Genomic DNA, 16,091 nt, shown 5'->3' with positions numbered 1-16,091 from the left:
GTTGAAACTGAAATCATTTAGGCACAATCATTTCAACATTAAAACAAACAAACAAAATCTGTAAACTTTTTGTAATGACAGGAATTGCACCTATTTTTCTCTATCTTTTTTAAAAAGATAAAATTGCAATGTCTGTTAACTACTCCATAAAAAAAATTACATTGTTATTGATACAGTAGTATGTATATATATATATATATATATATATATATATATATATATATATATATATATATATATATATATATATATCATCCATCTTTCTTTTTTACTGATTGGCATTCCAAAGGGTATGTAATTATATAGAACTTAAAACTGTCTCATCAGCATCCAGTATAACTCACGGGTTTGTTTGGATTCATACAAAGACTGACTGATATAAACATGAGTCTGACATTTTGCAATAACCTGCATAATTTTGACAAGTTAAAATACAGCTCTGTGTATCATTATCCTGTAGATGGAAACAAATTAACATACAGGTGTTTATTAAAACAATAGCGGTGATTATCATTACCAGAAAGGCATTGACTCTAAAATATTCTAGAATATTTGCTAGCCCTGATATGATAGATTTTATGAGAAAAATGGATTCAACTTTATGAAATGAAGTTTTTCATTATCTTGCAAGGAAATGTGCCTCCTGCAGGCTTATTGTTTGTGCAGTGAATATTACATACCTTATACTTCATATAGAGTAGCTTTAGCCACAGAAATTTCTCACGGTTCAAAATAGGAGAAAATACCCCCCCCCCTCCTTATTGAATGATTTCATGTGAAGAGTAGATTTAGATATTGGATTTATATCCCGCCCTCCACTCCGAAGAGTCTCAGAGCGGCTCACAATCTCCTTTACCTTCCTCCCCCACAACAGACACCCTGTGAGGTGGATGGGGCTGGAGAGAGCTCTCACAGCAGCTGCCCTTTCAAGGACAACCTTTGCCAGGGCTATGGCTGACCCAAGGTCATTCCAGCAGGTGCAAATGGAGGAGTGGGGAATCAAACCCGGTTCTCCCAGATAAGAGTCCGCACACTTAACCACTACACCAAACTGGCTCTCCTAGTATACATGTGATTGATGAAAAATTCGGATCTAGAAATCAATTATATGAATAAAATAATATTTCAGGGTGAAATCAGAAGAAATTTGAGGTTATACAGAATAGTGGACATATTTATGATTAGAATTATTTTCCATGAAAATCTCATTATGACAAATAGGATATATAGTAATTTGAATTACCTGAGCTGAGTTCTATATTTTTGCTTTGAAGTTTGCTGTAGTTAGAGTAAAATACATCCCTCAGTAGGCTAGCAACTTTCATTCATAACGATTAAAAATATGGAATAGATTTGACTATATTTTCATTAAAGGCAGACAAAAATGGAATATAGTGAATTTGCACATTGCCATAGCACACAGACTCTATGGAATACAGGTTAATTATTAAATGATTCTTCTGCCTCTTTGTTTTGTACATTTGCTCTATGATTAATTGTGTTCTGTTTCTTTTGATTAGTGGAGAATAGCGATGTAGACCCAGATACTCTGAAAGCTAGCTCTCAGGGATTTATTGGATGTCTTTCTTCAGTGCAATTCAACCATATTACTCCTTTGAAGGCTGCACTGTATGATTCCAGCTCAGCTCCAGTTACTGTAAAGGGACATTTCACTGAATCCAAATGTGGCACTTTAACAAGCATTGACTCAACATCAAGTGAAACAACTCATTCATTTGCAGGTAGCAAGTATATGGGTGTCATTTGTTCTACTGTCTGTTACAGAATGCATGCATAAGTTCACAATGTCAGTATTGTAATGTTACCTAGCACGATCAAGGGTACTATGCAGAGGTACTGGGTTCATCTAATGTGCCCTCCAAAGAAACCTTTGCATTTTCTCCTCTAAATTTTTTGTGTGTCTTATTAAGGAATATATTATGTGATTTAAAAAAAAAAAAACCCAAACTTCAACCTACACACCATTGCATGGACAATATTCTTTACACAGGCCTTATTTATGATTGTGTATAATACAAGCTTTGTTGTCTAGCAGTCCTGAGGATAAAAGTTGCCAGTTGATTAAATATATCATATACATTTAATTGCTCTGAACTGCCACAATGTAGAAGAATCTACAGAGACCAAACCCCACCCCAATGGGAACATGATGGCAATATCTGGTGGGACCCTGCCCCTTCCACCAAGCCATGGAGCCATCCTTTGCAGCTAACATAAATGTAGGCCAGCTTCCTAATAGCCCTCAAGTAGAGCTGGATCCCAACAGTGGGGAGCTGGATAGAAGGAAGAAAGCACCCAAGCGGAACTGGGAGCAATGGCTAGAGGCAACTAGCTGGCTGGCTGGAGTGCTAGGAATGCATGCATTACCCAAAGATGCAGAAGTATTGTGGTTGAGGAACAGGAGTTTGCCTCCAGGTGAACCTGGTTAACTGAACATCTTGGATAATCAAGTGTTCTGTAACAAAGCTTTTACTATAATTGCGTACAAAATGGTATCCTTTACTGAATATGTTGATTTCTTGATAACTCTTGCTGTCTGCTTATCTCTGTCATTTTCCTTTTTTGTTGTTGTTTCTGCTACAGATCACTCAGGACCAGTAGATGAGGGAAAACCTTTAACAAATGCACTAACAAATGACTCTGCAATTATTGGAGGTAATTGGGGTTACTTTTAGCTTTTAACCTAGAAGCAAATTGCAAATGTGTACAAGCACCAGTATACACAACTATGTTTCCAGAACCGATGCAGTTATTTAAATAATCATTAACACAAGTGGTTCTAGTCTTCCTTTTTTTGCCATTTCACATGTAGTACACTTTATAGGGGGTTGGCCAAAAATTTTCTGTAACATTAAAAAGCATTCACATGGTTGAAAACTTTTGCCTGTCCACCCCTCGAATGAAACACAACATAAGTTATGTGTTAAACTGGGAATTTCATTTAAACGTAAGCTGATCTGCAACACATTAAAGCATGGGTTTAATGATTGCAGAGCAAGCTCCCTAACAGGGCAACCCACCCTGGCTCAGAGCCAGGTCTGGGATCCCTCCAGACCTTACTCATCACAACCCGCACAATAGTGTGTAGAGGGGAGGGAGTGCACATTCTGGCCCACGATTGCCAAGCTTTAAAGCTCATAATATGATCCCCCAACCCCGAAGAGGCCCCAAACTGAGACACCCTGACTACAAAGCTCATAGGTACCCAGTTTGAAAACCCCCCTATAGCTAATATACACCCGGACTACAAAGCTCATAGGGACCCAGTTTGAAAAAAAACCCTATAGCTAATATCTCGAGGTGCTTGCCAACTCAAAATCCCTTCAACCCATGCTTTTCCCACCTTCTCAGTTAGGGCCTAACCAGATATGCCAGGCCTATTTATCCCTCACCCCTTCTGATCATGTGGAGCAGGCGAAAAAAGGTCTCCCTTCCTGCCAATCTGAGTGACACCCAAAAAATTCCTGCTCAGCCCCCAAAACTGGTGACTAGCTGATGCCACATGTTCAAAAAAGAGGGTGGGTGGGTGGGGAGCTTGTGCTGGGTCAAACTGATGCTGAAGGGTGGCTGACGGCAGACCAGGCTGGAGAGCCAACCTCTATTTGGCCAGCACTCCCACGCTGAGCCCTAATTGGTCTTCCCCAGCCTTGTGCTTCCTTCAAGGAGATGGGGGAGGGCTGGCAAATGCCACCGCCTGCTTCAGAAGAGGCAGTGGTCATGTTCTGTAAAACATTATTGGCCATATCTCCCAGACACATACTGAATATGTATTCAGGTATGCCAGTGTTGTTTCAGATTTTACAGAAAATATGGGATCAGGATGTTATAAAACTCAGGGCCTATCTTTCCTACATGTGAAATGCCTTTCAGGGTTTTTAGGAAGCATTTATTTGATAACTATATTGTATAATAATTTATCATTTCTGTAGTAAAGTATAAAAGGTGCTTAAAATCCATCATCACAACAACCTTGGGCATCAGAATAGACTGAATTCTTCCAAGAAACTTCCTAGCTAAGAAGAAAATTGTGATTCTCTCAGCTAGGGATGGGCATGAACTGGTTCATGAACTAAAGTTTATGATGAATTTTGTCCGGTTTGTGGTTTGGGAAATCAAGTTCATGGCAGGTCAGTTGGCACAAACTTTCCATAAATTTTCAAGCTGTTCATGGAGACATTTGCTGGTTCATGTGCAGAGACATTTCCAGACAGACTGTCTCCGCTCACTCAAAATGTTTACATATCTTAAGAACATAAGAACATGAGAAGCCATGTTGGATCAGGCCAATGGCCATCCACTCTTTGTCACACAGTGGCCAGAAAACCCTGGTGCCATCATGAGATTCACCAGTAGCCAAGACACTAGAAGGCCTCTCACTGTTGCCCTCTGCATCCAATACAACTTCAAAGGAACAACTTGAAGGGCATTTAGAGAAGCATCTCAGGGAGGTCCCCTGCAAGTTATCTAACTTCTCTAAGCTTCCTCATAATTTGTTCTATACTCTCCTGAACCTGTGCCTGACAAAACAACAAGCATTTTGACAGGAGCAAGTTTAGGAGTGCATAGAATGGAGCCTGTGCATGCTGGAGACACCAAACGTGCAGGAGTCCTCCCCCAGATGATCCTCTACATGCCCTCCAAATTTGATGTCTCTAGTTTCCACAGGATCCATTCTATACATGCCTGCACCTGTGCCTTTCAAAATTACCCCGTTTTCAGATTGTTCAGGAGCATATAGAAAAGACATTTAAGTTGCAGGAGAAGGTGCCTCCAGAAAATTGCTTCTTAGGAAAATTACCACCTGGCATTTCCTCAGAAAGCACTTTCCTGGGGGCATCTTCTGTTTCGGGATGTAACTTGGACTACATAAATCCAGACCTCACCAAACCTGGAGAGCAAGTAAAGGAGTATCAGCCAAATATCCCCTGTGAATTTGGTGTCTCTAGCATCTGGGGGAACATTCTATCTCCTCACAAACCTCATGAACCAAACCAGTTCATTAAGTGGTTAAAAGTTAATGGTGGTCTGCAATTCAAAAATGGGGCACACCATGAACTGAACCTCACTTTTCTGGTTTGTTCCCATCCCTACTCTCAGCACAGTTCTCAGGTCAGATTTACATTTCAGATGACATTTCAAGATGTGATCTCCTGGTGTACCAGATTGTTTATGTGACTCATCCAAGAATCAGTCATTAAAAGTGAAAAAAAAAAATAGTTCCAGAGCTCAGCATATAGGGAAAACAATGGCCGGAACAGGCTCAAGAAAACAATGGCAATAACAGGATCAAGACAGTGAGGTAGGTGGAGCTCAGAGAGCTCTGCCAGAACTGCCCTTGAATGAAACAGCTTTAAAAAACTTGTGACTGACCCAAGGTCACATCAGCAGGTGCATGTAGAGGAATGGGGAATCAAACCCAGTTCTCCCAGGTGAGATAAAAGTCTGTGCACTTAACCACTACACCAAACTGGCTCTAGGTATGTAGGTAGGGATCTAGGTAGACTCTTTCTGTTAGCACTACTTGTTTTAAACTTGGAATCAAAACAGAAGACCTAGCAAGTGGTATAAAATAAAACCCAGATGACATTGCTGAGGATTTTATTTTTCACTTCCTTCAACTAAAACCGATTTCCCACTAGCATTGTTCCACCCTCAGGCTTCTGTTTTCCCCCAGCTTAAGTGATCTATTTCCCATCAGTCACTCTGTAGGTGCATTTTGAGCACCTCCAGTTCCTTGCACCATTTTTAGATGCTGTCTTTTTCGGATTACATTGCCACATGGAGAATTGGAGGTTGCCCCAGCTCAGAATGCACCCGCGAAGCAGCTGGTGGGAAGTCTATTGCTTGCTCCAAGGAAAACAGAAACCTGGGGGTGGAACGAACGCTGATGGGAATCAGGCTTCCAACTTTTGGAAGAGTACTGTTGTTGCCAGTGCTGAGGGTACTCCTGCATGCCTCACTTTCCATGGGAATCCATCACCACGGCTACCAGATTGGTCTTTTACCATCTTTGTCTGGTCAGGCAGCTGGTTCCTTATCTCTCCTCCTGAGATTTGGCTACTGGACAGCATTACTAATGTCACTGGACAGCATTACTAATGTAACTAACACAAATTTGAGCAGACTTCAGAGGATGGTGGAAGAGGAGAGCCTGGCGTGACTTGGTCCATGGGATCACAAAGAGTCGGAATCGACTGTGCGACTGAACAACAACAAAATTTAATTGTGATCCATGCAATGGACATTTCCAATCTGGATTACTGTAACATGCTCTATGTGGGGCTGTCCTTGGGCCTGACCCAGAAGCTGCAGCTAGTCCAAAATACGGCAGCACACCTGCTGGCTGTGATGTCTATGTGGGTACACATTCAGCTGGGGTTACGCCAATTGCACTGGCTGTCTATTGAGTACCACATCCAGTTCAAAGTTATGGTATTGAACCACAAAGCCCTACGAGGCCTGGGATCAGTCCCCAGACAAAAAGATGTCTGCTTAGCCTTAAACAGGGCCAGAGCATTCTCCATCCTAGCCCCAGTCTGGTGGAACATGCTTCTATTCGAGATCAGAGCCTTGCAGATATAATGCTATTCTGCAGGGCCTGCAAGATGGAGCTGTTCCACCAGACTTTTGGTGAGGTGGTGGACATCTGAAGACCTTGGTCTCCCTGCCCACACTGCCCAGATGAACTGTCATCAAGAATCATCCTGCCATCTCCTGAATTTCTGTTATGACCTGCACCAGTGGGATACATTGGAGGGTGCCGGAGATAGTTTTGTGTTGTTGTTTTTAAAATGTTAATTGGTTATTAATGCTATTGTTATTTGATTGTTGTGAACCACCCTGAGCCTAAGAACATAAGAGAAGCCATGTTGGATCAGGCCAATGGCCCATCCAGTCCAACACTCTGTGGAAGATGAGAAATGTTTACCCGCTCCAGAACCACTAATTTTGGGAGGGGTGTTGAAAGTCCTGAGTCAGGCTGAGGTGACAAGAGAGGACGTCCTACAACTGATTGACGAATTAAAGACTAATAAGTCACCAGGTCCGGGTGACATACATCCAAGAGTTCTGAAAGAACTCAAAGGTGAACTCTTCCACAGTGAAGACGGAGGCAAAAAATGCATTCAATTTCTCAGCCATTTCCCTATCCTCCTTCAGAAATCCTTTTACCCCTTGGTCATCCAAGGCCCCACTGCCTCCCTGGCTGGTTTCCTGCTTCTAATATATTGAAGAAATTTTTATTGTTGATCTTTATGTTTTTTTGCAATATGCTCCTCATAGTCCCTTTTTGCCTGCCTGATCACAGACTTGCATTTGATATGCCACAGCCTGTGTTCCTTTTTATTAATCTCACTTAGAATAGCTTTCCACCGCTTAAAGGAATCCTTATTACCTATTACAGCTTCCATTACTTTGTTTGTTAACCATGCAGGCCTTTTCTTATACCTGTTTGTGCCTTTCCTAACTTGTGGTATATATTTTATCTGAGCTTCTAGGATTGTAGTTTTAAATAGCCTCCAAGCTTCCCCAAGGGTATTGACTGTGTTTACTTTTTCTTTCAGTTTCCTCTTTACATGCCTCCTCATCTCAGAAAATTTACCCCTTTTAAAGTTAAACATGGTTGTGCTGGTCTTTTGGGGCAACTCCCTATTTATACAAATGGTGAAATCAATAACATTATGGTCACTGCTCCCAAGCAATGCAATCACTTTTACATCTCTCACCAAGTCTTGGGCATTACTTAGGACCAAATCCAGGATTGCCCTACCCCTGGTAGGTTCTGTGACCATCTGCTCCATAGCACAGTCATTGAGAGCATCTAGAAACTCAATCTCTTTCTCTCAACCTGAACACATATTGACCCAATCAATCTAGTTAAAATCACCTATTATGACAGTTTTTACATTTAGCCACTATCTTTAATTCTTCCATCATATTATAATCGTCCCCTATCTTTTGATTTGGTGGGTGATAACAAACTCCCATAGTTAAATTTCCTTTTGGGCCGCAGGCCCGTAGCTACGACGGGGCCTGTGGGGCCACAGCTCCCTGACTGCTAGGCAGGACCTCCTGACTTGAGACCCCTAACCGGCCTCCAATGCCTCAGCTGCATCCTTCTCCATTCTGCCGTCATCATACACTGTTACTTCTGCTTGCTTAGGGGACGTGATTATACACAGTTGCTTCTGGAAGAAATCTCTGACCCCTCAGCAAGCAGAAAAAACGAAGCACTTTCAGTGCCTAGAACTGAAAGTTAAGCTCAAAGTTGCTTCTGCTTGCTTAGCGGCTGGAAGAGATTTCTGACCCCTCAGCAAGCAACAAAGCACTTTTGGAGCCCAGGACTGAAAGTTAAACTCCCTGTTGCTTCTGCTTGCTTAGGGGCTGGAAAAAATCTCTGACCCCTTAGCAAGCAGAAACAACAGGGCACTTTCGGAGCCCAGGACTGAAAGTTAAGCTCCAAGTTGCTTCTGCTTGCTTAGGGGCTGGAGGAAATCTCTGACCCCTCAGCAAGCAGAAACAGCAGGACTGAAAGTTAAGCTCCACGTTGGGCTGACGTTGGGCTAGAGGGTGCCTGCAAGAATCGACCATTCTGGCCCATTGCAGACAGGGCATGGTAGGGCAGACTGGTGCACACAAATGGAGTTCCCAGCTGCAGTCCAGGGATGGGGATCAGTGCAGAGGTGATGTTCGCCTTCAGGGTTTTTCTGGCCTGGTCTTGCTGGCCACCTGAGTGAGGGTGGGAGCTGCGCTTGGGCAGCTTCGGCTCACCCTCCAACAGGAAGAAATCTGAATTGGAGATCTTGTAACCCCAGAAGTCAGTTACGACTTGGTGGCACCTTCCACCATCCCCCTTGTCCCGATGGGTTTGCCTAGCTGGATCATGCTATAGGGTAGGGCAGGAGGCTGTGTGGCATGTATCTAAACCTCTGAGTGGCTCCCCACCAGAGCTGCTGGAAGAGGGGTGGAAAGGAATCACCTTGGGGCAGCTGTGGGGAGGTGGGAGGCTGTATGGCAGTGAGCTGGCAGCTTTCCTCCTCAGCGGTGGTAGGATAGAAGCCCATGGAGGTTGGGGTCACTATGTGCCCCCTGAAAAAAATCAGGGCCCCCCAATTCTTCAAATCCTGGCTATGGGGCTGTTGGGCCCTCTATTTCAACCCAAAGCATTCCTAGAAGGGAATTTAATTATCTGACCTCAGTCTTACTGGACTGTATACCCTCTCTGACATACAGAGCCACCCCACTCCAACCCTTCCCTCTCTATCCTTCTGATGTAACTTATATCCAGGAATCACCATGTCCCACTGATTTTCCTCATTCCACCAAGTTTCTGAAATTCCCACAATGTCTATGTTTTTCCCCAACACTAAACATTCCTGTCAGAACTTGGATGAACTTCAGAAGAGTCCAATACTTGTTGCAAGTTAGGATCTTTATTGAAGAACTACAGTACTATAGTAACGAAATAACAGTAATGGCGATTCTGGGCAGTTGGTTACATTTTATGCCCACAGCAAAGCATAATAAAACAATAATTCACACGGTCTCAAATGGTTGTCTCTTCTTCCCAGCCTTCGTTATCAGAAAAGGAGGATGCCCCCCTGTTGCGAAGGCCAAACGGCTTGGCTTCAAAGGGCACCTGTGGATGTTAAGCAGAGACTCTCTGCCGCCTGTCTTACTGCCCTAAATATTTGGCATAGCAGAGAGGCCCGGGTCAATGACCGCTGTCAAGCACTCTAAGTTACAACATGGAGTCAGTTTGGTTAAAGCAAAGCAATCAAAGTTACAAGTTCTGACAATTCCAACTCACCAATTTTACTTTGAACACTTCTAGCATTTGTATACAAACATCTATAATTTCCCAGCAAGTTAAGCCCACAACCTTCTTCCTGTTGCCTCGAGACTTTGGCAGACAGTTCATACTGTTTGTCACCATCTCAGTGGACAACTCTGATCCATTAGCCTGTTTTCAGGGAGGGCAGGATATAAATCTAATGATAAATAAGATAAATAAAAATACCACAACCCTTGAAATTAAACTTTTCCAGGCACCATGGAATCTAACACATTGTGTGAAATTGAATTTTTTCACATCTTCTTCATCGGAGAGTTATTAATTTGGATTTGGAGCACACATAATTTCCTACAGGGAAGTTTGTTCACGTATTGGATTTATATTCTGCCTTCCCACTAACAATATCACAATTATCAAGAATCAAGGCAGCTAATAATATCACAATTGCAGAAAACTTGCAATTCTCACAAAGAATCACTGCAGACAAAATAAATGCAATATGGGGAAAAAAGGGGGTGTCCTTATGATTTCCCTCTTTGACTGTCGGTTAGTGCTCTGTGGCACTGGTGTAAAATAAAGGACTGACTAATTTTCCCATACCTGGTACAAGCTTTCTGTTAAATGCAGTGTCAAAAGCATGGAAAGAAGATAAACAAATCTCCTGCATTATCATTTCTTTATAGTATCTGAAACAGGCCAAAGGTCTGACAGATTGGTTTAAACAAAAATATTTACGTTTCAGTGGTTCATTAATAGTGGTGAATACTAGGATGTGGTAAATTGTAAGTATATTCACAGATCAGAGATGCATGAACAAGACTCGAAAATCTGGTCATATTCCATTTACTCCTGCTTTTAAGAACTATATTGTTTTAACTCAGTTCAGAATGAATGAAGAGAAGTCAAGTATGCCTTAACAATATGTGATTGGGAACTCAGAGTTCTCAAGAGGATTGCAGTTTCTGTGACTAGAAGCCAGTATGTAAGTCTGTATGCTTCAGTGATGATTTTTAAGGAGTTATTCCATGATACTCAGAGTTTCTGATGGTATTATTTTCCCTTGGGAACAAGGGGGGGGGGAGCATTCTTCTCCACTGCAAATAGTTCCTCTACAATATCAATCCATCTCATTTCCATTGATTTTTTTCCCAAAAAAAGAAGAAAGAAAAGAAGTCAGATTGTATCCTTGAATAACCGCCAGCTAACTTCTGAATGAATTTATCTGGTAAAGTCACTAGAGACTACATAGATAAGTGACTAGCAAAGGAATTTAGTGGAATAAAACTACCAATTCCCACTTGAAAAGGGTTACAATTGAAAAGGGTTACAATTTTAAGACTGTTGTGCTCAAATAGAAACTATTGGTCACCTACACAGCTGCTGAAATAATAGCATCTTCTGCTCATCAGGCATTTCATTAAGGGCTGATTATCTTCATTAATCACTTTCTTAAAGCAACCTGAACAACAGGTGATCAAAACTGTTCTTTATATTTAACTGATATAGGCCATTTTTTGCCTTTCAAACCAATCCTAGGATGCATAGTTGGCATCCTATGCACACTCTGCAGAGAAGAGAAAAGTATACCAATGGTCTCATGCCAAAATGCGAGGACAATAGCACTTGTTTTGAAGTCCATGGCAACCCACACCATGACCCAGTAGCCATGTTGCAGTGTTCCAACAATGTCCCTGCTACAGGAGGATACGGAAACAACCAACCAGTGCATGTTTCTGCAGTCATGTCCCACCCCCCATTTCAGTGTAATCTTCTTTATGTGACAGTGCTGCAGTGATATGGTGCTGATGGACCTCTGCTCCATATTTTTATCTAAACCCCTCTTGAAGGTGGCCATGCTTGTGGCCGTCATTGGCCACAGGATAATGGAGTGCCTATTAAAAGTTCTTGAGATTGCAGAAAAGGATAGGCAAATAGATATTGTTCATTGAAAGGCTGCAAAACTAGTTTCCCATTTAATGGGAGAAAAATTGACTGTTATACACTGAAATTTTCAATGTAGCTGTTCTATTTAACAGTTTTATGTTTATGTAAAAATTGTAAATGATTGAATAAAACTGTAATCACAATAGACAGCCTTGCTAGATCAGTCTGAGGGTCTGTTTAGTCCTGCAACCTATTTCCAACAATAGACAGGTAATTGAAAACCCAGTGAGAACCACAGCCATTTCCCTTCCTTTTGGGGTATTCAGAAGTAGTGCTCATGTGCAAATTCTGCTGCATTATAAGAAGTTGTTGTTGATAGAGCTACCTTCCTTTTCACAGCCACCTGAAACACTACTATATTATAATTCAAACCTGTAGTAATGAAATCTTTAGGATTATGTATTGTGAAAATAATTATTTTTGTTGAATCTTGAAGAACAATTATTTTTCCTTACACCTATCAATTTCATAGTGATCCCAAGATCCAATATAATTAAAGAGGGAGGACTTCCGGGTTTTGGCATCTCAAGCTTGGTGGGGTCTGCCAAGCTCGCTCTTGGTAGCCCCTTGAACCGGGCAGTAGGAGGGGTGCTACAGCTGTGGCATCTCAAGGGAGATCCTGTAGGGGTCTTCTGATAGCCAGGGCATTTATAGAAGCTAGGGAAACAGCAGCAGCTGGTCCCTGTTCCTCCTGTCTGCCCCGATGTTCCACCATCACAGTCGTCATAATGGCTGCAAGAGATGAGGTGGGTGAATGTTGTCCACATCTTCAAGAAGGGGAAAAAAGACGATCCGGGTAACTACCAACCCATCAGCTTGACATCTATACCTGGAAAAGTTTAAGAACAAATCATTAAACAGTCAGTCCTGGAACATTTAGAAATAATGGATGTGATTACTAAGAGCCAGCATGGGTTTCTCAAGAACAAGTCATGTCAGACTAACCTGATCTCTTTTTTTTGAGAAAGTGACTCCCTTGATGGATCAGAGGAATGCTGTAGACATCATTTATCTTGATTTCAGTAAGGTTCCACATACTATCTTTGTTGACAAGTTGGTAAAATGTGGTTTGGATCCTGTTACAGTTAGGTGGATCTGTAACTGGTTAATGGATTGCACCCAAAGAGTGCTTGTGAATGGTTCCTCATCCTCTTGGAGAGGAGTGACAAGTGGAGTGCCTCAAGGATCTGTCCTGGGACCTGTTTTGTTCAACATCTTTATCAATAATTTGGATGAAGGAATAGAGGGAATGCTTATTAAATTTGCAGATGATACTAAATTGGAATGGGTTGCAAACACAGAAGAAGACAGAAACAGGATACAGGATGATTTTGACAGGCTGGAAAACTGGGCTAAAATCAATAAAATGAATTTTAACGGAGATAAATGTAAAGTTCTGCATTTAGGTAGGAAAAAATTCAATGCATGGTTATAGAATGGGGGAGACTTGTCTTAGCAGTAGTATGTGCGAAAAGGATCTAAGGGTCTTAGTGGATCATACGCTGAACATGAGTCAACAGTGTGATGCGGTGGCTAAAAAGGCAAATGCAATTTTGGGCTGTATCAACAGAAGTATAGTGTCCAGATCACGTGACGTGATGGTATCACTTTGCTCTGCTCTGGTATCGATAACAAGTTTTATTAAATTTAACAGGTAAAATTAGGGAATTGGGGGAAGGATCAGGGATAGGATACAGAAAATAAAAGAACAGATTACAGTTATTACTACATCAAGAAAAACAAAAGAAAAAATATAATTAATTATACGTGCAAGTACTCAAAATTAATACATAGATATTATCTTTAAAGTCTACAAATATTTTATGATCTTTTGATATTACTGTAAATTTTTACCAACTATTTAGTGGCAGAGACCAGATTCTTATCTATCATATCTGTGATCACACAAAACCAAATCTATGTATCTTTAATCTACATAAAGCAACAGAAGAAAGGGGGAAAAAAGAGAAAGAAAGGTTCAAATTCTGGTCTTCAGTACTAGCTTATTAACCCAGAGGTTTCAATATGTAACAACAGCAGCTGCATAATTTACAAAGGAATCTCAAGGCTAAACGAAAATAAAACAAGCTTCTCATTAACCATGAAAGGCTTCTGAGTTAGATGGGTACAGTTATAATACTCATGTCTTATTAGCAAATGTTGATAACTTTAGGCATCTACTTGAACAGTTAGCTGTCTTTAATAAACAAAAAGGATGGGTTTTCAAAAAGAAACGATAAAAAGTAAGCAAGGGAGGAGAAGAAAAACAACAACAAACCTACATATATACATATATACATACATATATATGTATGTATGTATGTGTGTATGTAATTCTAGCTACAATAGTCCAAATTCTAATTAAACAGATTAATTTTTAGCCTTACATTAGTGTATATTTAAATTTTAAAAGTTTTACAAGTTGTTAGAGTCATTAAAACCCCTCTTTTTTAGCAATAGATTGTTAAACTTCATTATTATTTTGAGCTTTGAAGAAAATCACACCAAACCAAAACAAGCTGCCCATTCAATTTGAAAAATAAAAAATCAAATAATCCTGCTTTAGGTTTGAAGAATCCCTCAAAAAAAAGGGGGGGGATTCAAAATTAAGTCCCATAATATTGTGCCTGTTAGAGAATAGTCTTATAATCACTTCTTATAGTTTGAATAAAAATGATGATCCCCTAATTCGAAAATCAGAATATCCATTCCAAGATGTTATGTCAGATCCATAATATTATCCTCATTTCAAGCCATTGTATGCTAAGAGTTTATATTCTCTTCTTCCTAAAAGCCTTCCAAGTCATAATCCTTGTTGCTCTGAGGCTGTAGATTTCAATTGAGTCAACTGATTTTTCCCTTTCATTGCTGAGTATTTTTACAAAGAGCTTTGGAGCTGAATTGATGTTATTCCCCCCCTTTCTTTGTCTCAGTGAACTGTAGGTTTCATTTCTCCTGCATAAGTGAATAAACTCATTCATTTTAAAATCAGGCAAGGCAATCTCAGGCAGTTGTTGTTTCACTTTTGCACACTTAAGGCAGATTTTGTGCTCCTTGATACCTCTGTTCTTGTGTATTTTCCATATTTTCCATTTCTTTACAATTCTCCAGGAATTTTCCCATCTGTTCCTTTACCCATTCTGATAAAATACCAAGTCCCTGCCTTATGGAGAGTATAGTAGCCATAACATCTTTTGAATTATTCATCTCTTCCCTGCTGTTATAATCAGTATGATAGTAGAAATCAGAGAATAAGTTCAGAGTGCCAGGTTGAAAATCCAGAAATCCAGCTTTTCTCATATAAAGTCACATTCCACCTTTGAGCAAGCTTTGTATAATATGTATATAAAAAATAAAATAAAAAATAAATTGGTAGTCCAATTGTCACTTATTTAATTTTAAACCAGATCTATCCACAACTATATACCCAGTCTAATTCCTTTTACTTGAAATAAAGGCAATTGTTATAAGCTTGTTCTTTTAATTTTAAAAGCCTCTCTTGTGTGTGTGGGGGTGGCTTTAGCCTCCTCCCCCTACTTTTGTGTAAAGTACCAGACTTGGAGACGAGCGTAGGGCAACATAGTTTATTCCTGGTACAGTACAAGATGGAAGAGAGAGAGCACGCGGGCCGGATCCCGCATATATACAGTAGCCGGACTATTCTTCCTGCTGGCCGGTCCAATGCCGACCAGCCGTATTTCCCGCCACAAGCTGTGATAGGCGGATCGTTGCGCCCAGCGCGGAGGCACCTGGATATTTCTCAGTTACCTCCGCGGCTGGGGTGGACTGATGTCATTCTGCTGTCGTGGCCATTATGAACTGGCTGCGTTCTGCGAACGCCGTACACTACACTCCTCCCCCCTTAGTTAGTGACATAGTCCTGGAGGTAGGCGGGCGGTCGGCGCTCCCGTGTTGAACGCCTAGGAGTTGCTTGTGGTGCCGGGGCCACTTCCGCGTCTGGGTTTTCCCCCGGGGGTTGAGCGTTGGTGGGTTGTGGGTCGGGGTCCGAGGGTTGGTTCGCCTCTGCCGGTGTGTGTGGCCGTGGTGCCGGTGCTGGTGTTGTTGGGTCCCCCTCGGACCCTGCCTCCCTCGTTTCCGTGGGTATCTCTGGGAGAGTCCGGCGGCGTAACTGGTCGATGTGCCGGTGTAGGATCTGGCCCCCCTCGGTGGATACCTCGTAGTGGCGAGAACCCACGACCCGTAGTACCCGCCCGGCTACCCACTCTGGGCCTGAAGCGTAGTTCCGGGCGAACACTGGGTCCCCCGCGAAGAACCCCCTAGCCGCGTCTCTGACCTCCGGGGACCCTCGCACGTCGGGGGCTCTGTCGGGGTT

The 16,091-nt window shown here is 41.7% G+C and overlaps 1 protein-coding gene across 1 annotated transcript in view; it reads left to right on the top strand.

Annotated features, from left to right (window-relative positions):
- Window positions 1–16,091, top strand: part of CNTNAP4 (contactin associated protein family member 4) — a 456,846-nt gene that overhangs the window by 428,820 nt on the left and 11,935 nt on the right. The window contains exons 23-24 of the mRNA XM_060235480.1: window positions 1,521–1,742; window positions 2,605–2,676. Coding sequence (XP_060091463.1) covers window positions 1,521–1,742; window positions 2,605–2,676 — 294 coding nt within the window. The remainder of the gene's footprint in view (window positions 1–1,520; window positions 1,743–2,604; window positions 2,677–16,091) is intronic.

Source organism: Heteronotia binoei, chromosome 4, assembly GCF_032191835.1.
Source record: "Heteronotia binoei isolate CCM8104 ecotype False Entrance Well chromosome 4, APGP_CSIRO_Hbin_v1, whole genome shotgun sequence".
Lineage (NCBI taxonomy): Eukaryota > Metazoa > Chordata > Lepidosauria > Squamata > Gekkonidae > Heteronotia > Heteronotia binoei.
Note: the sequence above shows the minus strand (reverse complement) of the source record. Positions and strands in the feature narration are given on the sequence as shown.